The sequence below is a fragment of the Natator depressus genome, chromosome 1 (assembly GCF_965152275.1).
Source record: "Natator depressus isolate rNatDep1 chromosome 1, rNatDep2.hap1, whole genome shotgun sequence".
Classification (NCBI taxonomy): Eukaryota; Metazoa; Chordata; order Testudines; family Cheloniidae; genus Natator; species Natator depressus.
In genome coordinates this window covers 120,771,097-120,796,979 of record NC_134234.1, presented here as the reverse complement: position 1 = coordinate 120,796,979, position 25,883 = coordinate 120,771,097, and the positions used below count along the sequence as shown (strand labels likewise).

Here is a 25,883-nt window from a genome sequence, read left to right as displayed (position 1 = left end):
AGCGTGAGCAGAAAACAGGGGAGACTATAATGCAGTATATTGCTTCTCTGAGGAGTCTGATTGTAACTTGTGACTTTGGGAATATGGCAGATGAGATGATTAAAGACCAGCTTATTGAGAAAACAACAATGCTTCGTGTAAGAGAACGCTTAATTCTTGAATCACAACTTACACTAGAAAAAGCAATAACCATTGCTACTTAGATTGAGTCAGCTATAGCTGAAGGCAAAATAATGAGCATGGATAAGGAGGCACAGTCCAGGCTGTGACTCCTTTGCAGAAAAGTTTACTATCACTGCAGACAAACGATCCCAAGAGAAAAATTAATGAAAAACCACCGAATCAGCAAATTCAAAATACACTAAAAGCTTGCTTTCGCCGTGGATCCCCACAACACCTTGCAAGCTACACAGGATGCCTGGCAAAAGTAACTCAGTGCAATCATTACAAAAAGATTGGGCATTTTGCTAAAGTATGTCACAGCAGCCAGTTCAATCAACAGGTGTATGCAGTTACAATACCAGATGTTACTGTTCTGAGCGTGGACAAAATCACTACTGCACATATTCCAGAACAAATAAAGTACACTGTAAACATTTCCGCCATACCCTCAGGCAAATAACACTCTATTCAGCTAATGTTGGACACTGGCTCAGCAGTATCTATACTACCTGATTCCATCTATTTGCATTACTTTAAAGATGTGCCTCTTACTGAACCCAAACTTCACTTGGTGTGCTATTTGAAAAACCATATTCCAGTACATGGCTGCCTGCCAGCAATAGTTACTTTTGGTGATTGCTGTGTAGCTGCAGAATTCTACATTGTCCACAAAGGCACTCCTATCCTTGGCAGAGATTTATTGGCTGCTTTAAATCTCAGGGTAGTTAATGGACAAATTGATCTTCCTCAGCAAAGCACTCCAGTTTCACACACCAGTTTCAGCTGGGACCCAACACCAGGTTGAGGAGAAACTCGGCTGTGCTTATGTGTTTCTACATAAAGTTAAAATGCGGAATAATGTGATGCCTGTACGACAGAAGTTACAGCACTTACCATTTTCAGTCAGGGAAGCTGTTTCAGAGGAACTTAGAAAACTTGTTCAAAAGGACATTATTGAGGAGATTGACTCCTCGGAATGCGTTTCACCTATAGTAATGATGCAGAAGAAGGGTGGAGGCATTCGCCTTTGTGTGGATTTAAGGGACCCAAATAAAGCTATTGTGATTGACAGCCATCCTCTTCCTCACATAGAAGAAGTATTTGCAGAACTCCATGGAGCAAAGATGTTTTCTACTCTTGATTTGCAGAGCGCATACTATCAGGTTATGTTGCATGTAGATAGCAGAGACCTCACAGCACTTATTACATGAGGGACTATTCCATTTTAAACGTATTCCATACGGTCTCGCATTTGCTCCAAGTGCTTTCCAAAAAATGATGTAATTGATTCTGAAGAATCACCAGTGCTATCTGGATGATATTATCATGTTTGGAAATACTTCTGAGGAGCATGACAGTAACCTGCAGTCTGTACTAAACTGCATCAGCAAAGCAGGCCTCAAGCTCAATATTTTGCTAAATTTATGCAAATTTAGAAACATTGAACTCTCCTTTCTGGGGCATACAATTTTGCAGGCTGGACTAAAACCTGATTCAGATCATATTCTGGCAATTTCAAATGTTCCTCCTCCAACAGATTTGCAAACCTTACGTTCCTTCTTGGGTCTTACCTCCTGCTATGCAAAATTCATTCCCAATTATGCTTCTGTCATTGAACCGTTACGAGAATTACTACGGAGAAGTTCAACCTTAGTGTGGACAACAGATGCACAAGCTAGTTTCGAAATAGTGAAAGACTTGATTGTACATGGTCCAGTACTTGCACTATTTAGTTCTGCATTGCCCACAGTTGTAACTACTGATGCTTCTGATTATGGACTTGGGGCTGTCCTCACACAACTTCATGAGGACAACACAGAGAGGACTGTTGCATTTGCTTCAAGGACACTAAGTAATGCTGAGAGAAAATATTCTACAGTCGAAAAAGAAGCACTTGCTTGTGTCTGGGCTACTGAAAAATGGAGAACTTACCTGTGGGGCCGCACGTTCAAGTTGCGCACAGACCACAGCCCTTTGACGGTGTTGCTCACCACGAAAGGCCTGGGAAGAGCAGGATATCGTATTGCTAGATGGTCTGCAAGACTACTCTCTTTCAATTATGAACTGGAATATAAGCCTGGAAACCAAAATGTGGTCACTGATTGCCTTTCTCGCCTGCCTTTGCCTTCACCACGTGGTCCACCAGAGGATGAGGATGTAGTGGTTGTGCTTATTACAAGCACTCTTACTGCAGTTACAAGAGAACAATTTCAAGCTGCTTGTTCAGCATGTCCAATTCAACAAAAACTACGGGAATTTCTGACAAAGAGATGGCCCAGTAACCATAAAAACCTTGACCCAGTTTTGCTCCCTTATTTTAGAGTTTGGGATGAACTTTCTTTGCTTGATGGCTGTGTGGTACAAGGTACATGCTGGCTATTTGTGCCAGAAGAATTACAGTCAAAACTCATACACCTGGCACACGATACTCATCAAGGAATTGTCAGAACCAAACAATGACCTGCATGATCTGTATTGGTGGCCAGGGATGGACTCTCAAACTGAAGCACTCATAAAATCCTGTGTCACTTGCTAAATGCATGATAAGACAGCAGTGACATGTACCCCTCCATTACAGCCTGTTCCTCTTCCTGAATCTGCATGGGAAAAAGTGGCGATTGACATTGTAGGACCCTTTGATACTGCTCCAAGTGACTGCCGTTATGCCATCACCTTAATAGACTATTTCAGTAAATGGCCTGAGGTAGTGTTTACATCGCAAATCTCTCCTGCTACAGTAATTAAGTTCCTCTCATCAGTTTTTAGCAGGGAAGGTAACCCCAAAGAACTGGTTTCAGATAATGGTAGTCAATTTACTTCTCTGGAGTTTGAAACTTTTCTAGCAGAGAGGAACATTTTACACTGAAGGTCATCCCTATATTACCCTCAAGCCAATGGGGAAATCGAACGGTTTAACAGAAGTTTGAAAGAGAGTTTTCAAACAGCTAAACTGGAAGAGTGATTGTGGATAACCTTCACTACTGATTTCTTGCAAGCATACCGGGCTACACAACATGCCACAATGCAAAGATCACCCACAGAGTTACTTCATAGGAAACAGATGAATACTAGACCGAACATTGCTGGATTGTTACAGGAACGACTTGATGCCCCAACCGAGGATGATATGAGAAAAACAGTTGAACAGAACCAAGCAAAGTATAAGACTTTCACAGACAAGCGGCAGGGTGCTAGGGAACCAAAGTTTGAGTGTGCTTCCTTCGTTAGAATACGAAAACCTGGAATTTTACGAAAAGGGGACCATAAATTCACAGCTCCTCTTAAAATCATAGAGAAGAAGGGACCTTACACCTATCCACTTTCTGATGGGTGGGTATGGAATGCTTCTTATCTTGCACCTGCCTATGCACCAAGAGGAGATTAGGCCAACACCCAGTCTGCACTGGATGACTTCACTGTAGTATCAACACAACAAGACATTGCACTGGAACTGGGGCTTCAGAAACGGCCTGTCAGACCCAGACGACCACCTGTCTGGACTAGAGACTATGTTATGTAGTATCTACAGTGTTTTCAGTGTAATATTTCTGCCAACAGTATAGTGTGTCTTGTTTCATATTTGTTCCTGTGGTTAGAACAATAATGTTTATTTTAATTGGGAGAGTTTCTTAAGAGAGGAGGGACTGTAGTGTTTAGATGCTGCTTGTAATGATTAGAACTGGGAGCACTGGCTGTTGGGAGTCTGAAAGGACAGGAAACAGGAAGAGGGTGGGGGGAGTTGAGGAGGCTGAATGAGAGCTACCGAGGGTGCAGCAGCAGCTTGGTAAAGAGGTTTCCACTTTAAAAATAAAGTCCTGTTGAAATTTGTTAGTACCTTGCCTGGTTGTTATGACAATGTGTCCGTCTGCTTTGGCAACTGCCTCCCAACTGCGCTACAGGGCCCGCTTTTTATACTTTCTGTTCTTGTCCTGCCCCTCTGCTTTCGGTGTGGAGAGAGTGGCCTTCCTGGTTCTGCCAACCGGGGGGTGGCTGGCTGCCTCTCACCGTCAATCTCTGCGGGCGGCCACGCCTCAGCTACGTGGAAGAAAAGCTCAAATGTCATTAATGTTGTTGCTACTCTGCACATTTTATTAAAAATATGAAACTTTTAATAGGACACTCAAGTAGAAACCAAATTTAGATATGTTTAAAAAAATAATACAAATGTTTAATGCTTTTTAATTTTCCAGTAAAAGAGACTTTGGTTTAGATTAAACATTCCCTTCTGGTGTTTGTGTAGTGTATGGAGGAATTTAACTGAAAGATGTAGTCATCTGTTTTCTGGGTACTGCAACGTTAAATGCCGAAGCGATTCTTCCCTCTTCCAGGGTCAGAAGTGAGGTAGCTGCCAGTTTGTTTTTCATTTCAAATGCAGAACATTATATAGGAATCCCTGTGCATCCTCTCCCTCCCCCTCTCTCCCCTCGGTATTTATTCTCTTTTTCTAAAGTAAAAGTAATCTAGACTAAAAGTACAATTTTCCCCTTTGTACATGTGTAATTAATGTACAGCATAGTATTGCTCTAGATATTCTAACTCATCTTTAACACAAGGGACTTACTAGGTAGGACACGACAATTATCCTCAATTCTTTTTCAAGAGTGCCATAATATCTTGACTTTCTACCATGGATGACACCAGAGAGAGACCTAAAAACTGAAAGACAGTTCCCCTGCCATTGCCGCGTCATTCTTCCTAGTACCACATGAAAACATGGACATTAGGTTTGAGCCTAACTTCCTCTTTGGAATTTGAATGTTCAACCTCCTGGCCCAGAAGGAGACTCTCCTACCAGATGAACCGCACTAATATCTCTGGCTCAGCTGTGTTACAGCAGGTGCAGCACTTTTTTGTAGCCTTCTGCTCTGACAGCAACTGTGTTGGACTCCCTGTTGCCCCCATTCAAAGCTACGGTGAATATTCTCCATGCTGATTCAATAGGGGAATGGAGAGAGTACAATAAAAGGTTAGCACTACTCAGACTGAGGGTTCTGTTTACTTTGAGAGAATTGGTTGTTCTCTCAGGGTCATCTCAATTGTATGTGTCCTGTGCCTCTCATATCACTGGCCTGTGATGCCTGCTCTCTTTCCCCTGTGACCTTCATGTACTCTTTTTGTTTAATAACCCACCTGAGCAGTTGGTCCTTGATGGAAGAAGGCAGCTGGAATTTGAGGGTGTAGTAGAAAATGTACCTGAAGAAGCTTCAAATGACTGTTCCATTTGTTGCTTAGTTTAGCACAGGAAAACAATGATAAGAGGCTAGGCTCTTCGGAGCTGCCAGCAATTTGCAGAAGCTATGAAAAAGTAGGAAGTTTGTATCTGTAACAGACAGGCCATCAGCATTAGGTAACAAAATTTGTATTAATAGACCTGCTGAGCCTTGAGATGGGATCCTCAAAAGTGCACCCCAATCCCATTCTGACATATGGGACACGCTGGAGAGGGAGGTGACAAGTCAGGGGTCTACTTCATTATGCTGACTGCCCACAGTGGCATAAGTTAGAGCAGACCCATGACTGTTCTAAATCATGCTGGGACCAGGCCAGTGCAGAATCAGGGACCTATAACTGTCTCTTCAATGCCCTCCCTCCTCTTCTATGCTGAGCAGAGCTAAGCGGTGACAATTGAGCTTAGGGTCTGGGAAAAGAGGAAGGGTTTGGGGAAAGTTGAAGATAGGAATTGGCCCCTAATAAAAAAAATGGAAACTAAACATTCGGTGTGACGACCTGTGCACATCCCTAACCAAGATCTAGGCAGTAGAGAATGAAGTTTAGAACACTGATTTTCTTTGTTTTGAGTTATTAGTATTCTCACTTGGTGGGGTCCAAATTTCTCCACCTCTGCCATAGAATATGTGGTTCAATAGTCTGGTCTGGACTGATGGAGTAAATAAAGAACAAGGGTTTTTTTAAATTTTTTGCTTTAACATTTACATTCAGATCTGGGGTATAACATAGCCACTTTGTGCTATGCTGCCCTCAGAATCTTGATCCAGAGCTGGTGGACCCTTGGAGGATAACTATAATGCAAGAGAGATGGGATTCCTCTGCTGCCATAGAACCACTGTAGAAGTTCCCACGCCACCCTCTCTACAGCAATATAGTGATATGGGCAGGGCATCCCTATGCTGCATCTATGATAAATGAAAGGGGTGGGGAGTAGCTCCGTTTTATGGACACCCAGCTAGCCAGTTAGCTATAAATCCCTCTTGGTGGTAGTTCTCTACTTGCTTCTCTACCTGTAAAGGGTTAAAAAGTCTCCCTGCATAGGTAAAAGGAAGGGACTGGGCACCTGACCAAAAGGGCCAATGGGAAGGCTAGAAATTATTAAAACTGGGGGAAAAAACCTTCCCCTTTGTCTGTCTGTGGTGTTCTCTGGAGAGAGGGGGACAGAGCAGCAATACTGTAAAAAGCTTTGGGCCAGGTATGAAAAATCATCAAATCATACCTAGAAACTACTCATTTAAAACCCCAGATATATAAGTAGAGCAGGGAGTGTCTAGGAAGATGCGATCAGGTTTATCTCTGTTTATTTCTTTATGGCTTGTGGACTCCTCTGTTCTAACCCCAAATGCTTTTGTTTTGCTTGTAACCTTTAAGCTGGACATCAAGAGAGCTATTTTGATGCTTAATCCATGTAATTGTATTTTTTTTAAATCTAGCAAAAAGACAAAGTTCCAAATGTGTATTCTTTCTTTTTGTTTTTAATAAAATTTACCTTTTCTTAAGAACAGGATTGAATTTTTGTGTCCTAGGTTTGTGCACATGTTGTTTAATTAGCTGGTGGCAACAGCTGTTTTCCTTTGTTTTGTTTCTCAGCTCTTCCCCATAGGGGCTGGTGAAAGGGCTTAAGGGTACCCCACAGGAAGGAATTCCCAAGTGCGCCTTCCTGGGTTCTCAAAGCGGTTTTTGCACTTGGGTGGTGGCAGCATCTACCCATCCAAGGTCAGAAAAAAGCTGTAACTTTGGGAGTTTAATACAAGCCTGGAGTGACCAGTATTAATTTTTAGAATCCTTGTGGGCCCCCAGCTTCTGCACTTGAAGTGCTAGAGTGGGGAATCAGCCTTGGCAGCATCAATACTTGGATGTGGTTTCATCCCTTGAAACTGTTAGCAGCCTGTGTAACTTAGAGCAGCCCTACACGCAACAGCCCTTGGACTGGAAAAATGCAAAGGTGAACTTCATGTAACTTTGCATCTCCATATACTACCTCTCTCACTTGCACTGGGTGTTTCTTGGTAGTAGCTGAGAATGTGACCATTAATTGGTTTTTGTTTTTTGGGTTCTGAGTCAAGCTATTTTACAGAAATTCTTTCTTTTTCATTTTTCTTTTTTTCCCCTCCCCCCCCCCCTTTTTCTTTCTTTGCTGGGAATAAGCCACAAACTTCAGCCCCTTACCTGAACTGTCCAAAGTTTGAAATATTTGCTCTAGGTTATTGGTTCATATCAAGGGTTTCTTTAGGTTTAAAATAATTTGCACTCAAGTGCTCAAGCAAAATGCATCCACTCCAGAAGAAGGGAAACTTTAAACCTCAGAGAGGTGCTGTTTATGGAGATGAGATGTCGGTGCCTTTAGAGAATCTGGTTGACATTTCAAATGCAACAAAATTCCACAAATCATGTGGCTCTGTTGACATTTCTACTGTTCTCAGTATCTTGCCCAGTTGTAATGTGTACCTTACATAGGGTGAATATTGACATTTTTTTTGAGAGAGAGAAAATAACTGTGTTGGATTTGTTTTAATTCGCTTTAAAATAGTTTTTTTCAGCTGCATATTTGCTCACATACTATTGGTTGATCTAAATTTATCTCTTTTAGGCTTTGGCTCATCTTCATTTAATAGATTATATAGGAGAACAGACAGCTTTGTTAATAAAGGTACATTTCAATGTTTATAGTTATTTCACTCCCAAGATAGAGAAATGTTTGTATTGCTTTACTAAATATACTGCCTAATCATTGCATATTGAAGGATATGTGAAGGGTTGTATTCCTGCAAGGGTGCATTTCACCCTTCAGTGTGAATGGTCTTCAATATCCATTGTGTATACCTCTCGAAAGCCAGAATATATGGTCTTATCTGAATAGTAAGTCTTTTCTGTAGTTTTAATTAACTAATAAATGGGGGGGGGGCAGATAATGTACAAACAGAGGGGAAAAAGCTGTGTAATTATAGCTGCACAGGACATTTGTTGTATGAAACATAAACACGATGGTTAGAAACGTCACTTGCTGCATGCCTCCTTTCCCACATTTCTGTTGAATCAGTAGAATTAGTGTGTGAATAAATCCTTCAGTTATTTGTTTTTAAAAATTTATTTTATATTCATATCACCTTTTAAAAAATGAGTGTGTTGATGTCCTAGTGAAGAATTATGCCATTAGTAGCACATAGAAATATCAAGGCTATTACTAGAGCTGAAAAAAAAATATCGGTTGTAACTTCATTTTTCTTAATACCAGGTGGTTCCCGAGGATCAACGCCTAGCAGTTGCTATCATTTTAGTACTCTGGGTCTCTGCTCTGGCATCTTCCCTAATTGACAACATTCCATTCACAGCTACAATGGTATGTCTCTCTTCGTTAGATGTGTTTCTTCTTTCCATTATGTGCAGTGAGTCCAACTATTTGATAACAAACTTTCTTTGTGAGACCTCAACTGTGTTACAATTGCCCCTACCTCTTGGAGGCAGTGAATATCATTACTGGGCGTATTCATCCCATTTAGGCATCTCAGTGGCAATTTGTACATACAAATATCAGATTTGCAAATGCCATTATGATGATGAAGTACGAAATTAGGTGCACCATTGTACTTGCATTTTTGCACTGGCCCTGGGCTTCTGGCCTTTTAAGCATCTGGCTCTCAAATCTTATTATTCTTGCTTTAAATCCATAGTGGCACTTCATAGTAATTCATAATGACAATGAATAGTCCTTGGGCCAAGGAAAGAGTGAGAACTACTCTATAAAAACTGGTGCTTAGGGCACTAACCTAGAATTTGGGAGACCCAAGATCAAGTCCCTGCTCCAATGCCTATTTAATTATTTATATAAAAAAGGAACAGCTTCAACAGGAGAGAATCAGAGAGGCCCAATCCACTGGAAGAGGCAGTCTGCATTTGCAACCTTTAGCCCAGTAGTAAGGGCATTCTCCTGCAGTGTGGGAAACTGAAGTTCAAATCCCCTCTCTGAATCAGGCAGAGAGGGGAATTGAACTTCGGTCTCCCACATGCCAGTTGAATGCTCTAATCATTGGAGCTAATCTAGTTTGGTCTAAATAGGGACAAAGAACAGGAGCCACATAAGAACAAAACAAAAATTGGATTAAGTGAATCTATGGAATTTCTCCATTGCTTAACAAATATGATTGATTCCAAATACAAAGGTCGGTAGTTGAGCTGAAAACAAGAAGAGGAGGCTGAAATTTGGCTGACGGATTGTAATCCTAAAACTCTTTTGTTCACTTCAAGCATTTAAAATTGAAGATCCAGATTTCTACCCCAAATCTACATTTAAAAGGAGATGATGTCACAGTTCATTTTAACAAAATGATGGAAAATTGTGGAAGCAAGATCACAAAAGATCGGACAGTTGAATTCAGCATTTTGTCAATGTTTTAGAACCATACGCTTCTGTCCATCCAGCTCAGCAATAAAGTGTGTTTTCAACACATTCTAATCAGTTTGGTCTAAACTTTGTAATAGGTATGTGTTGTAAGAAAAAGAGCAACCACAACAAAACTCCACAATAATTTGGTTCAGTGGTTTTCAAACTAGAGTATATGAGCTCTCAACAAGGGGCTACATAAGAAAAATCCTGTAATGGCATATTTTATTTAATAAAACTTGGCAATCTAATCATAGGTGTATTATGACCCTATCTCATATGGCAGTACACAGTAGACTACATTATTTGGAAAGGGTTATGCAGCCTAAAATTTTTGAAAACCATTGTATCTGTATCTATATGTATCTAAGGGCAGATACAAAAGAGTGGGGCCTACTAGTTCAGAGAGTGGTTACTCAATTATTGTATCTCTTGTGTTTTATGTACAGAACTGTAAGCTTTTCATGCTGGACAATGTCTGGCTGCTTATGCTTACAGAATGTATATGGTGAATCACATAGTATTGATTTGTTTCATTCCACAAAAATATTCTTGATTTTTCAATGCTCCTGTTCTCCTTAGTGTGTGTGTGTTGGATATACCCACAACAACCCTGCTTAAATGCTTTATTTTTTTCATTTTAAATGCTTGCTGTCTTAGCACTGTTAATTCAATAGCGAGGGAGTTTTCCCCTAAAAATGTTAGGTGATATAATGGTGGTAAAAATCATGTTCCTTATTTTAATTGATTTGTTTTGTAAGCTGCATATGTTGAGCCATCTATTTATATATATTTTTCTTTTATTACCAGGGACTAAAAATGTAGCCATAATAAATCCTAGTTTTTGTTGACTTTTAATACTATTTTCTCAATATACTGTAATAAATAATTTCTATTAACTATATTGCTGGCAAGGTGACTGAAACTTGACAATTCATTGTTAGAAACCAGACTGATTTTGACCTGGCATCTTTTAATCTCTAAAACTGACAGGAGCTCTTCATTTTCAGTGCTGTATTTTTCACAGGTACTAATGTCCTCAATGCCACTTTTATTTTTGGATCTCCCTTTGTCGTCTTCTTTACCAGAGTGTTCTGCACAATCTTCAGTATTCCAGTCCACTGGTAAGACTGGACCCTAGCAATCTGCAGAGACAGACTGTCCTTAATGAGACATCGACAGTTTTGAGAACTACAGATATGTTTTTCCATGAATACACATTCTGAACAGTGTGTGCACTTTTCATTCCAAACAAACACTTTTCTAGTGTATAATTCTTAGAAAAATATGTACCAAGAATTAACATGATATAAAATTAAGGTCCAAAAAAACCAACCTCTTGAATAAAGAACATACCATTATCAAGTATGTGCAGGCCAGCTTGTGTGTAGCCTTTTGCATGTGCACAGGAGAGATGTGACATGGTACCTTACACCCTCCCTTCTGCCCCTGTGCAGGCATTGGGCACAGACCTATGGGGTAGCTGAAGCAACTCTTCCTAGATAGTACTGGCAGTGTTTCTAGCTTCCCAGTGGGAAGAGAGAGAGGGACTCTATCACTACCTATCAGAACTGAGCTAGCTGAGAGAGGAATGCCCATCACTCCCTTTCAAAGGGTGATTGATCTGCTGTTGCTGCAGCAGCATGAATTACCTTGAGTAGAAAAAAGAATTCTGTCTGAGTGAGCTGCTGCACAGTTCTTCCTCACTGCCTCCCCTACCACATTCTCCATGGCTAACAGCCACAATGTAATGCATTTTCTATATTTGTGCTTCAAGGAGGGCTTTTCCTTCTGCTTGATCTTACAGTCTAATCAACATCCTACGTGTGTGACTGGTTTTTTTCATAAAAATGAATTATGTACCAATCATCATTATGTTTTTCACTGTGAGATCAAATTGAAGATTGTGTCTGTTAAGGAGAGATAAAGCTCCTGCTTAAAAAAATATCTTTGGTAATTAGGCAACTTGATAAGGAAATTGTATGAAAAAATGTTATCAGATTTTTAAAATATGCCCTGTTTTGAGTATGCCCACTTTGTGATATTTTTGTTTGCAAATGATGTAAAACAAAGGATGGAAATGGAGGGCCTGTTTTACTCAAGGAGACTAAGAGAGATTGGTTTGTTTAGCCTAGCAAAACAAAGGCTTAGTGGGGGCATGATAGCTTTCTATAAATACATCAGGGGGGTAAACACCAGGAACTGTGAAAAGCTATTTAAGTTAAAGGACAATGTTGGCACAAGAAGAAACGGGAATGAACTGGCCATGAACAAATTCAGGGTAGAAACTGGAAGGTTTCTAACCATCAATGGAGTGTGGTTCTGGAACATCCTCCTAATGGGAATAGTGGAGATGAACAACCTAACTAGTTGTAAAATGGAGCTTTGATAAGTTTGTGAATAGGGATTATATGATGGAGTTACCTGCAATAGCATGGGACTGGACTCAATGACCTGGGAGATCCCTTTCAATCCTTTGTTTTGAGTCACATACCAAAATCAATAATTTGCTGAGTGCCCTCCATTCCAATTGCAGCAAGGGGGTTTGAAGCAACCCACAAAACCTGTTGAGTCAGGTTCAGATTCTGAGGCTAGACGGTACCAGTGTCATCATTTAGTCGGACCTTCTGTCTAACACAGGCCATACAACTTCCCCCAAAATAATTCCTAGAACATATCTTTTAGAAAAACATCCCATCTTGAATTAAAAAGTTGTCAGTGCTGGAGACCACCACAACTTGTGAGAAATTGTTCCAAAGGTGAATTACTCTCACCGTTAAAAATCTATGCCTTATTTCCAGTCTGAATTTGTCTAGCTTCAACTTGCAGCCATGGGTTATACCATTCCCTGCTAGATTGAAGAGCCCATTATCAAATATTTGTTCCCTATGTAGGGACTTTTAGACTGTAATCAAGTCACTCCTTAACCTTCCCTTTGTTAAGCTAAATAGATTGAGCACTTTGAGTCTGTCATTATAAGGCATGTTTTCTAATTCTTTATTCATTCCTGTGGCTCTTCTCTTAACCCTCTCTAATTTATCAGCATCCTTCTTGAATTGTGGGCACCAGAACTGGAGCACTGTATTCCAGCAATGGTTGCACCAGCCAAATTCAGAGAGTAAAATGACCTTTCTACTTCTATTTGAGATTCCCCTGTTTATGCATCTCAGGATACATGCGCTCTTTTGACCACAGCATCACACTGGGAGCTCATGTTCAGCTGATTATCCACCATGTCCCCCAAATCTTCTTCAGAGTCACTGCTTTACAGTCTTCCTTTAGTTTTTGGGGACATCATCCCAGGCTTCTTTTATGGCACAGAGCTGAGAGGTATATGAAGACATACTGCATCTTGTAGAATGATTCATACTTCTTGGATCTGAATTTATTTCCTGAGGCTGATTCCCACTTGTTGGTGTTTCCTACAGGTTTTTTTTTGTTTATTTACACCAATGTAACAACCCCAATGTGTGTTTCATACATTTATAAAATTGACTCCACATAAATTAATACCAATGTAATCATATGTGTTATAAAAGCAGTGAAGAAAATGTTTATCTTCAGATTTTTATATTTGCTTTATTTGTATGTATGTGACACATCCCATGCACTAACCATAACATATAATACAGTATAAATAAATACACTCTTAACTGACACTATTTTAATTAAATGTGTCATTTACATAAAGCTGTTAGATGCCTGGATTCTTCTGTGCACATCAGTTTATATATCTATAGAATCAAGGTTAGTGAGGGGATTGCCTTAATACAACATGTGTTTGAGGGCACTCTTCTTACTTTCAGGTGCAATAATTATTTTCCACAGACATACCATCTGTCTCAGTATCTGCAGGCAGACACTTAGCCCTGTAGCGAGAGGGCAAAGAGAAGTTGGCTTTGCTCTGCTGAACCCCATCCTTCACTTTCCCTAAATCATGCCAACAGCACATTAAACTTTCCAGCAAAGCTAGCAAGCTCACTAGAAATTAGTGAAGGAAAGATTTCTCCTCAATAAAAACAAGGAAAGGGGTGAAAGAAAGAAACATTAATCTCCTGATATAAAGTTGTTGCTCTCATATAACTACTGTTGTCTGTACTGTTTGTAGTCCCTCTCGAGGGTAGGAGAAATGAGCATAAGCTTTGGCATATGGTTGACACACAAATAGACACTGGCTTTTGCCTCTGTTGAAGGGTGCTATGTTGCAGCTAAAAAATTTCAAAACATTATTGAATTCCAAAGAACATGAAATAAATATGGGAAAGGTAACAGTATTGTGTTTGTTTTAGCTAAATGCATCCTGTTTGGTAATAACCAAACTTGACTTGCTGCAGACCCTTGTAAATATATACAGTTTGGTTCAAAGACTGTTTTATAAGGAATCCTCATCTGAAAAATATATATATTGAAGCCTAGAATGCCACATTTCCTTCCAACCATTTAATATTTTGTGTGTCTATTTGCAGCACTGGGTTAATTGAATCTGTAAATGAGATTGAGGTTTTAAGCATTTAGAGTGTGTTCAAAACTGATGCATAGCACATACAATTGTATAGATTAACATGCAAAGGACATTAAATGTTATTTAATGGGAAAAATGGAGAAGCATTACTCTTAAATTCAAGTTCATACACTGACTTCTCCTGTGTAAAATATCATTGTTAAAAGAGGAGACATCCAGTGATGAAAGGTCTGATCCAAAAGCCAATGAAGAAAATGTAAAGAGTCTGGTTGATTTCAGTGGTCTTTGGATCAGGCCCTACGGGCCAAGGCAACAGCAGATGAGCTAGCACTCTTGTCACTGCAGCTTTAATTAATGACTCCAGAGCAGAGCCAATTATCAGAGCTGTGCCTAATGGATGTGCTGAGGAGAACTAGGAGGCTACTTAGACCATTAGGCAGATGATATAAAAGGAAGGAAGAGGATGGGAGGGAGGTACTTTTCCCTCCTTGTCTCAGGAGCTGAGGGCTCCCTAGGCCTATAGATATAAGGCCATATAATGTATGAGGGTGGTGGAAAACAATATTGTAAATACACATGGTGTTTTACTAGAAAACGGTCTCTGAGCTGTTTGTGGATTTGAGAAGAGGCATGAGAGAGTGGGACCCTGCCACACCCTCCAAGAGTTACTGTTGAAGTGCAAGATGTTTGGTTCCTACATACACTACTCAGTGTCATTGGAATGAGGAAACACTTGGATGGAACTGAAACAATGTGGTTGTGTTTTATCCAACTTTGATTTGGGGGCATTAAGAATTAGTCTTTTCATGAGACTCTGTACTCTGTGTGTGTCAGCCGAGGTAGTTCACGATGTCTGCACAAAACTTGGGGCATTCCTTGGCTCAGTGAAATATTTTGAACTGGAATTCTGGAACTTAAACTGACTATTTCTCTTTCAACTCCAATCCAGTTATTGAAAGTTCAACTTCAAGAAGCAGCATTGCTTGTGGAGAGTTGCTGTTGTTATCAAAGGATATGTGTTCACTACATTAAAATCCTAAACCCAGGAGAAATACTTTTCAGATATGTGGAAGGTTATAGTATGTCAGACCCAAAATTTGACTTATAACAGTTATTGTTTGGTGATGATTATATGTTGAATTCCAAGTTCCTTTAAAAGAAAAAAATATATGTGAGACAGCACTCCATCGCTGAGACAAAAATATCTATTGATAATGCATGACTTTTCAGTATTTTCTTCTCTTGCTGCAAAAGCAGCCATCTGAGGGAATTAAAGGTAAACAATCCAATCCTGCTGTCTCTTTTGTTCTCAGAAGGATGTCACTATTGATGTTTTTGACAGAGACTAAGTAGACTCTTAAGAAGAAGAATAAGTCATAGCATTTCTAACTGAAGGAAAAATCAATTTGTCAAATAAGTAAATAACAATAAAACTGGTGGGGTAAAAATATACGTTCGAATTTCTAACAAGGTATTAAATATAGTTTATACAAGATTTTAAAATGTGGATGCCCCCTTTTAATTTAAGAAAATTACAAGATTTTTGTTCTTATTTTACATCATTGTGATGTATGTTTGTCTCTAGAAAAGATACAAAGGATCAAGTACTTTCCTGGTGTGACTCCTTGTTTCTAGTAGATTTCAGAGGCCTCAATCAGCAGTGGCAATGGGTCATTAGGAACAAATGGGGCTAAAGCCCATCAATAAAGCCTCAACTGTCACACTATAAATATAGGACCGATTCTCTAGTGGGAGTGTCATAAAGAGTCTGTGATCTGGCCATGAATGCCTAACAGAGAACTATTTTCTGGGTGTTACTGTGCTGGATCTGCATCTGTTCCTCTGCCTCCCCTCCACAGAGGACACTTAAGGGGTCCTTAACAGGTCAGCTGTCCTCCAGGTCTCAGATCATGGCCAGGAAATGTCTACACTGCTCGGCCCTAATTCAATCAAGCATTGCTAGGGTCTTATGTCTGAATTGTGGCATTGGCTCAGATGGTGAAGACGGCTCTAGCAGGGAAGGCCTTCCTACTGGGAAGTCCCCGAAAGGCAAGAGGAGAATTCTATGCTTGTGAACACACCAGTGTTATATCTTAGCTCTTGTTGGCATTTTCAATTGTTTAATTAAATGGATTTTGTTGATACTCAGTTCATGGTTAGTGTTACCAGTATATATATGCATGTGTTTTTTGTTTATATTTTTTTCAATAACAGATTCCTGTGCTTCTCAACCTGAGTCAAGATCCTGATGTTAACCTGCCTGTGAAACCACTAATCTTTTCATTGGCCATGGGTGCTTGTCTTGGAGGTAAGGGACTGTAATCATTTCAGCATTACTGTATGTATAAACATTCCACAGAATAGCTCAAGTACAATAAGGATCTATGATTTTATTATAGAAAGCACACTCAGTTCATATTGACTTTGGAGGGCAATGGATCGGGCCCTTAATGAGTGTCTGCTGCATACCCTATAATAGAGTTTATTTCTGATCTGAGTTTGAAGGCCAGATATGCATAACGTAGTCTAAATGCACAGAGAAGCAGTCCAGATGGTGCTTAAAGGGTTCAGATCCTTTGTGAGGAAAAAGAAAAGGATAAATTTAGCATTCAGATTCATAGATGCCATAGTGGTTTATTTAAAAGGACATGCAGTTAATGTATAATATCTGTGATCTAAATATCTGATCCAAAGGCCATTGAAGACATTGGGAGATTTTCCATTGACGTCAGTGGGCTTTGGCTCAAGCCCAGAAGACTACATACAGATCTATTCACTACCTTATTTAGCACTCCTTACTCAGACAAAACACCCATTGATGTCAAGTTGAATTGAAGTCAGTGGGAGTTGTGCTTTAGTAAGGAGAGCTGAATAGAACCTGGTGGTATTTAGCTAAAAATAAAATACCAGTTTGGTGCTAACTTGGGTTCCTTGTGTTGCTGCTGTAATTAATCTGCCTCAGCATAAAACAATGTGATAAATTAGATGGATTTATTTCTCTGCCAAACTTTATTATTAAAGGAATCCCACAAGGATCTGTTGCAGGCCCAGTCGGCATTCTAATTTATAATAGCTGTATAGGATAGCCATCTGGTAGCACTTTAATTCACCTTTATGCTGGTTATTCTTTTTTATATTCAACAAATACTTCACTGTCATTGGTTATGAATGAGTTACCATTCTTACCAGGATCTTACCAAAATACTGACTAGTCTGTTTTTAAGTGCAATTAAAATAGCATGTGATTTTAGTAGAATAATAAATCTAGTGTTGATTTTGATTGCTGACAGTACCTGAGAATTTAATATTTAATTAATTAATTAAATGTAATAATTTAATTTAATTTATAGTACTGTTCTATATTTCATCTTGTAAACATTTAGATACTTGTTTAGATGCTGCTAAAACTCATGTTGATTTTCCACAACAAAAATTAAACCCAAATTGAGCTTCCTGAGCTATACAGGCCCCTCTCATTTATTCAGATAAGTGATTGCTAGTTCAAATGACCTTAATACCCAGCAAGGATTATAATGATGTAATTGACAGATTGAATTTTAAGGGTGGATTGCAGAGGTTGGATACTATACCAATCATTTGTTATTGGGACATCTTTTCATAGTCATCATTGTGACTTAGTCAGCTGAGCTATCCCTCTTCATCACAGGGGTATGAAGCATCAGCATTTGTTAAAGTAAGGGCTTAGCTAGACAAAAAGTTAGTTTGCAGTAAACAGGGAGGAAAATTTACAGTGCACTAGCCTGCTGTGCACTAACCATCTGTGTGGACCGTTCCACCATGCACTAAAAGTTCCCTAGTACATTTTAGTCTACTCTCATTTCAAACAGCAACTGGTCAGTGTGCACTAGGGAACTTTTAGTGCATGGTAGCAGGGTCCACATGGACAATTAGCATGTGTCACGCTCATGTGCTGTAGGTTTACTCCCCAGTTTGCTGTGCATCAACTGATTGTCTAGACAAACCTAAGTGTCAGAATATCCTTTTATTTCCAGAATTTACTCATGCTTGCCTCTCTGCATCTCTAAGATACTACTATGGTTTCATTAAAGTGGTTGGCTGGGATTTTCAAAAGTGGGAGTTAGGTGGCCAAACCCCATTGGAATTAAACAGGACTCAGGTACCTAACCCCTTTGGGCTTTTTAGTAGAACTCAGCTGCCATTTCTAAAGTTTCACTTACCTTCTTGCCCATATTTGTTGTTGTATCATCATGTGCTGTTAAAGAGAGAAAATAATCATGTATGTGTGAAGTATGCAAAATTGGTAAAGGTGTAAACAGTGCTTTGGGATTTATTTAAATGAAAGGCACTATGTGAATACAAGAAGTGCTCTGATACTAAGTACTTAGATGAATAGGTTGATAGAGCATTATCATTAGTAGTTAGTAAACTCAGAAATGACCTCTCTGTACAGCCCTTTGTCATTATTTGAAAATAAAGTTGAAGGCTAAATGAAACATGTCAGTCAGTGGATGGATGGCCTGCAGGCCAAAGTACAGACTCTTGGTGCTCACATTTCAAAACAATCTGCTATATCTTGGAAGCCAGTGAAGGGGAACTTGGTGAGAGAGCAGTGACTAGAACTTAAGAATGAAAAATGCTCAGAATACACTTGTTTAAAGTGCTCTAGCAGCTAAAAAAGGCTAGACCAATCTTCTCGTATGAAAGAACCAGTGATGACCTTTTTGAAATTCATTACAAAGGAAGAATTTATGTGTGTTGAAATGGGGTAAAGAAACCCCATGAGGGCAAGTAATCCTATTGTATTGTAACTATACAATACAATTATAATGTGATTCTCTGCTGCATTGGGCAGAGACAGGATCCTACCAGCCACTCATGCAATCAAGGAAATTAAGTACACAAGCCATTACATAGGGAAATTTGACTAACCAGTGCAATTTGACTCACCAAACATGGATTTACAGGTTGTTTTTTAGCAGTACAGAGCAGCAAGACTCTTTTGATATATTATTAGCAGGGCTTAGGGTAAATGCTGTTGCACACACTAATGGCTAGTGTAGGAGGGTCCGTTCACCATTTGGCCCTTTCCCTGGCACTGGATAATGCCCTTGAACGTTAGTACTAAAGAATTTAAATTGTATGCTGCTGCTTCTTTTCTGCCCCTGGCTGCTCTTCATGCAGTTGTGGGTACTCTTGGGGGAAGGTAGGGAGGAGGAAAGACTCATACTACTCTCCCAGCTCTGCAATGGAAGTGGGGTTTTGGAGTACAATCTAGACCAGTGAGAGGTTGTGTCACTCCTTGTCCTTGAGTGCCTTAAAACGCTCTGCTACTGTAGTTCTCTGTGTGGATGCTCCCAGCCAGCATACAAGAATTTATGGTTCGTCGATGGTTAGGCAACCCTGGTTCAGCAACTCTGACTCCAGCAGACTCCTGCTAGTTACACTACAACCACACTCTGGTCTTCACCAGCTGTGGTTCCTACTAGCCAAGTGACCCCAATACACCCCCAATCCTGAATTTCCCCAAAACCATCTGCCCTGGAATGCCCAGCCGTTTTCTGAAACATTCAGAGGAGTCATAAGGTCCATTGCTCCTTTAAAGGGACAAAAGCACAGCAACTTGTTGCCTTAATTGGACAACAACACTTATATTCAAACACAGCACTGGCTTAGTATAGATTAAAAGTAAAACAAATTTATCAACAAAAGAGAGGTTTTAAGTGAGTTCAGGTGCAAGGGAAAAATGGTTACAAGCAAATAAATATAAAGTATGCTTTCTAGTGATTAAGATTTAACAAGCTACAGCCTTGGTTCAAAGTTGATTTCTTATCAGTCTTTTTCCTTTCCAGCCATCGCTGACATTCTCTCAGTCAGGAACTTCCACAGAAGTACAAGATGCTAGTTTCTCTTATCTTCCTAGGTGAAAGATCTTTGCCTAAGTATGTTTCCCACCTATATTCAGTTCCCAGAAACTTCAACCCCCTTGGTTGAAGGGCTCATCTTTCTCAGCTTTCAAGAGCTCTAGCACCTTGTGTCTGTCCAGTGATGGATTTCAGGATGGTGTCTTCTTTCTCCTTATATCTTCCCAAACTCAGTTTTTTTCCCCAGACTCAAGATGACCTCAAGTTGTTCTTCCCTTCCCGTGGACTTCCCATCTCCCTGCCGATTTGTATATAAATGGGAATTCCATTGTTTTGATCACATCTTGCTTAATTTAATTGGAGACAGGTAGCTAACTGCCTTCCCTCCTCTCTGTGAGAAAACCTTTTTCTCCCTTTGATTGGTCACAGATTTTAAAGCAAAATATCAATGAGTATCCATAAGTACTCATATAGTGTTAATACATACATTTCACAATGACATTAATCACTAGTGTGTTGTTAGGTTTCATAAAAGACCTTACTTCAAACACTTTTATAATGTATATATATATACATTTATACACTTACTTCATACACTTTTATAATGTATATATTTTATATATAGTAGGCAATCAATTGATTCAATTACTTATCATTTGAGGCTCAGGCACCCTGTCTTTATAGTCCAGTATGCCATTGAAATGTGTTCTCAAATAAAGTTTTTTCCTCCTTTGGGAAGAGATGCCATGAAATCTGATGAAGACTTCATGCTGTTCCCTTATCTGCTGGTGATACTCGAGTCGTTACATCCTCCTTTTGTTAGCTTGATGGTTTTGTTTACCTTTTATATAAATGTACCTTCACTCTCTCTGCCTGACAAGCAGGCCGGTCAAGCAAACTAATCCAAATGCTTTGTCTAGGTCAGACTGGGCTTATTCATGGCTTTTCAAACACATTTTAAGAAGCATAATTTCAGTGAGTTATTAGTTTTCCAATGATATTTTGCATGACCCCTTTTAGATACAGATTATGACAACAGTGAACTAGAGTCCCCTGGATTGGTCAGGACAGCTGGAACTCACTGCAATATGCCAGGGAGCTCTTGGCCATCTGACATTAGGATGCTCATAGGGTCACATGTGGGGAGAGATTAAAATGGCATATACTGAGAGGATTTCTTCAGTTCTGCTTGCTGTTCCCCCCTCCTTTTTTTTTTTTGAAAAGCAGGTAGGGGTGGAGCTGGAACAACTAACTTTCCTCTCAGTCCAGAGGCAGTGGTGGACATGACTGGCTCAATGCCTCATGCAGCACAGGAGAGGCAGCAACAGCTCTTCCCAGGTACACTGGAGAGGATAGGCTCTCAGAAACCAGTCACAGCTCCCTAATTCTCAAGGATGTCCCTGAGTATTTGCCAGCTTTATGCCAACAGATATTCCCTTTACACAGGGTGAATTCTTCAGCGGAACTCTCTGACCAGTGTAAGTTAAGCTTCTAAAGTCAAAAGTGAACATGGTAGACTGGAGATTTTAAGCTTGCCTGGACTTATGATTTCTTCTATCTGTGTATTGAATGATCCTGTTCACTCACACGTACCTGCACAGTAACGGTCAGCCTAATTAAGCATTGGGAATGTATTGCTTATAGTCTTTTCAATGCTTATTTTTTTACAGCTTTAATATCTGGCAATATTGATTACTTTTTAATAATTGATTGAGCCTGGTAGAACCTGTAAAACTGCAATACACCAGAAAGTATCAGCAAACAAAAAACTTGGTGGCTTGTTTCCTGAGGTATCTTGAAGACCATTACCCATTCCATAATTCTCCTGAAGGAGATTATAATGAAAATCTAATCACTCATATCCAAAGCTAATGTTTGGAGGCACAATGTGGTGGCACATTGTGATGGCACAATTGTCTATTGTCTCCTTGATTTGCACATGGAACTCCAATGATGTGACTGGAGTACTAGCCCAAATCCCAGGGGAATAAATCTAGGGAAGATTGCTAAGCCCTCTCTCTGGTTGCTTGCACCACTTTGGAATATGGGATTGGAGGGGGTGGGGTTGCAGGCAATTGTCTGCTACTGAGCACCTTTCCAGCTTAGGTTACACTGGCAGTAGTTAGCAAAACCCAAGGGTGAATCAAATCCATCATCTATAGGATCTCTGTACTAGATTATAGCTATTTAAAGAAGCAATTGACTACATAAATGGGCAGTCAGGTATGTCTTAGTGACGCAGCACTACAGCTTTACTGTCACTTGGCTTGTCTCTTTGGTTTACTCCCTTTATGTTGTTGAAGGTGATGTGTGCTCTGCACAATGGAGATTCTATATTTTATTATACCCTTTGGTGCTATCAAATAAAATGTTAAACTATCTACAAGCCTGCAAGACTTAATGAAGGTAGAAACCTGGTTAATATTGCCAGACAGAAGTGCGTCTTTGTGAGAGATAATATGAGAGAAAAGTTATAGTCTCTAATAATTAGGCTTTAAAAATATATTTCAGAATCAGTGCCAAATTGGTACTAGGAAAACAGCATAAATATAGCTAAATAAAATTCTTTTATAGTAATAACAGCTCACATTTATTTTGCACCTTTCATCTTGAAGGATACCAAAGCTCTATATAATTTTAAAAACCTGAGAATATTCAGGGTGAAAATATAGTAGTTGTTGAAGAGTACACAGTATCACTTCACAACATTTAAGATAGAAAATGGGGGTTTAGTCTTATGTCTCATCTAGAAGACAGCTATATTTTAGATAAGTTTCCTGCCTGTGAAGGTATGTCAGTTCATAATCCAAATAAAAGGGTAGAATCAAACGGATTGAGACTGATTGGGATCTTTTAAAAGGAAAAGGACAGTGTGTTGCATCTTGACCTTTACAAATAGCTGAAATAAATAGACTTAGGGACTGTTCCCTATTTTTCAAGACGATAATAAATGTGTTTCTAACAATACTGTGCCTTAAAATGCTACAAATCTAAAAGCAAAAATAATGTACCGTCATCCTTTCTTATGTTGGCACCTTCCCATTTCCATTCTTGAGTATTCTTAAGCTATGGTTGCTGTCAAGTACACAACAGCACTGTTTACTTGTCCTCCTTTAAGAAGCTCTCATTTCAGATTTAAATTTTACATCCTCAGTCTCTCTCTTTGTCATTCTAGCAGGAACAGTGTCATATCCAGAGTGAGCACCAATAAAATTGCTATCTTTTGTGGTCAGTTCTTCATATTCACCATCAGTGTTTTCCAAAATGTCCTGTTGTTGATTTTTCTTATGAGCCCCAAGAATCTGTATATTTCTTTCCTCTCTTAAACTCTAGATTAATGTTGCTGCACCTGGTAAGTCCTTAAGAGATATTCACCCTTCATGACATCCAAACTCTGGGTCATATCACTTCATCTATTTTCAGTAGGGAGTCCTGTTTAGACAATGGTGGTGCAATAATGCCCTCAGTTTGAGAGAGAGGCTTATTACAGGGACCTGACAGCCAAAAAAAGATGCTGTAATCTTTAAGATTGCTAAAGAGGAACCTCTCTGGAAAATGTAAAGCAGAAGATTTAGAATGTAAGATTATTCCAGCCAAAATTCAAAACAGTGTTTGTCATCTGTAAACAGGTAGCATCTCAGGCCTGGTTAGTCTTCAGACTTTGAGCTAGCCTAGAGACAAAAGTCAGGATGCTTCAAGTCCTTTTCCTCAGTTTGTCAAGGGTGCTTTGACATACAGGTCTGACAGCAGCTGTCTCTAGTATACTTTAATATGCAGCGCCAAGGAGGCGGAAATAATTGATCTCCAAGGATAATGCTACAGAGTCTCTAGCAAATCCACGGAATTGACCAACTTCATAGTTTAGATCACTTCTGAGCCTTATGTCATCATACGGATGCCAGGTTAGTTCAATTAAACATGAATTAAAGCTAATGGATTTTCCTGGTTTGATTGGACAGAAATCTCTCTCTCGTTGCTATAGCAATCTCTTTGGAATCTATGCTTTCAGCAAATACTTTGCTCCTTATACTGAATGTTTGGAAAATCAGATGCACATGTTGCCTCTCTCTGAGGAAAAACTAGGCAGTATGTGACCGTCAATGAACAAAGTCACGAGGCATGACTGCATTTGGCAAGTGGATTTGTCCCAAATTACCTGGCATGATGACTAACTGCACTAATCAACAAATGGAGTGGATACGAAATATTACAATTATATTTATAAAGTATTTCCCATCCAAAACTAAGGAGCTGTGGTTGTTGTACAGTAATTCAGAATACCTTGTTGACCCATATGGAAAAAAAATCAGAGAAATGTAATGAAACATACCCACTTGTAAAAGCTACAAAGAAAATAGATGGGAAGAAGAAAAAAGGCAAAGAATCTTAAGGCTCTGCGTACACAAGCACTGCAGTGGTACAGCTGCAGCACTGCTAGGTCGATCTGATTTTAAAACATAGACCAGGCCTAAGTAACAGACCAACGTTGGTGATCATTAGGACCAGCTTTGTAAAAGAGTGAGCAGCTGTTGTTTATAAGCAGGGAGGGAAGAACTGAGATGGATGTCAAGGAGGGAGCAATTCCAAATGGTTGAGCAAATGCAGCAAAGGTGTGATCACCAGCTGACCCACAAGAAGGTGGTGGAATGTCTAAAAAGTGGGTGACGCCAGAATCTGAAAGCACATCAGGATGAGTCTCCTGAAATAGATCTTGATAATAGTTAGGAGCAAGTTAAAAGCTTAAAAAAAACCCCAGGTGGGCCAACGTAAAATCAATCTGCCATTGTACTGGAAGCCACTATGAGGAATACAGAGTGGATATAATATAATCACAGTTGCTCAGAACAATGAACAAATGGCATTCTGAATGAGCTGCTACTGACTGACAAGTGCTGTTGAAAGCCCTGTTAGGGAGGAGCTTAACTTTGTGATGATCAGCCCTGTGTTTTTTGTTGCTGATATAAGGTTGTCACAAGATAAATAAGGGGGATAGTCAGAGCAAATTGTGCAACTGAAAAAAATGTGTGAATAATATATTTAATTGTGATTGTTATAGATTGGGTTAAAACCTCTTATACTGATGAGGTTTTTTAAGTTTTATTGTTCAGAAGTTTTAACATATCCATGCAGACATATTCAAATACAATGACAAAGAAAACACAGAAGTACAGATTTAACAATAACACAATATGAAATATTCATAGATAAATAAGATAAATTTTTATTCCCTAACTCCACCTCCTCAAACAAACAATCCCATCCCCCTCGACCCAACATCAGAAGTCCAGATTCAGTTGTAATGCTCTCACGAAAGACCAAGTGTCTTCATAATTGGATCTTGTGCCTCTACAGATTAATGTCAGTTTTCCCATGAGGCTGTTGTTGGTTAGGTCAGTTAGCCAATCAAAGAATACAGGGTGAATAGCAGATTTCCATTTTTGTAAAATGATTATTTTGGCTACTATAAGTGCTGCAGCAATCCATTTCCTGGCATTACTCAGGCAGGGTAGATCTTCTAGAATGTATAAAACACAGAGGCTTGATGTAAGGGAAATACCTACCACACTAAGGAAGAGCACAATACACTTCCTTCCAAAAAGTGGGTATATTTTGACATTCAAAGATTACATGAGGGAGGTTTGCATTGGTGCTATCACATCTCCAATGTTTACTATGTGAGGCAAGTTCAGTTTTATGCAATCACTCAGGAGTCCAATAATATCTATTTAGAATTTTGTTCTGAAAGAAACGCAAAAACAGAGAACTGGATGTTTTGCATATATTGTGCCAGATATTATTCCACCTA

The 25,883-nt window shown here is 39.4% G+C and overlaps 1 protein-coding gene across 3 annotated transcripts in view; it reads left to right on the top strand.

Annotated features, from left to right (window-relative positions):
- The window catches only part of OCA2 (OCA2 melanosomal transmembrane protein), a 336,400-nt gene that overhangs the window by 241,104 nt on the left and 69,413 nt on the right, over positions 1 to 25,883 (top strand). For all 3 annotated transcript variants that reach the window (XM_074965665.1, XM_074965648.1, XM_074965656.1), the window contains 3 exons: positions 7,982 to 8,041; positions 8,627 to 8,731; positions 16,449 to 16,542. In XM_074965665.1, the coding sequence (XP_074821766.1) occupies positions 7,982 to 8,041; positions 8,627 to 8,731; positions 16,449 to 16,542 (259 nt within the window). The remainder of the gene's footprint in view (positions 1 to 7,981; positions 8,042 to 8,626; positions 8,732 to 16,448; positions 16,543 to 25,883) is intronic.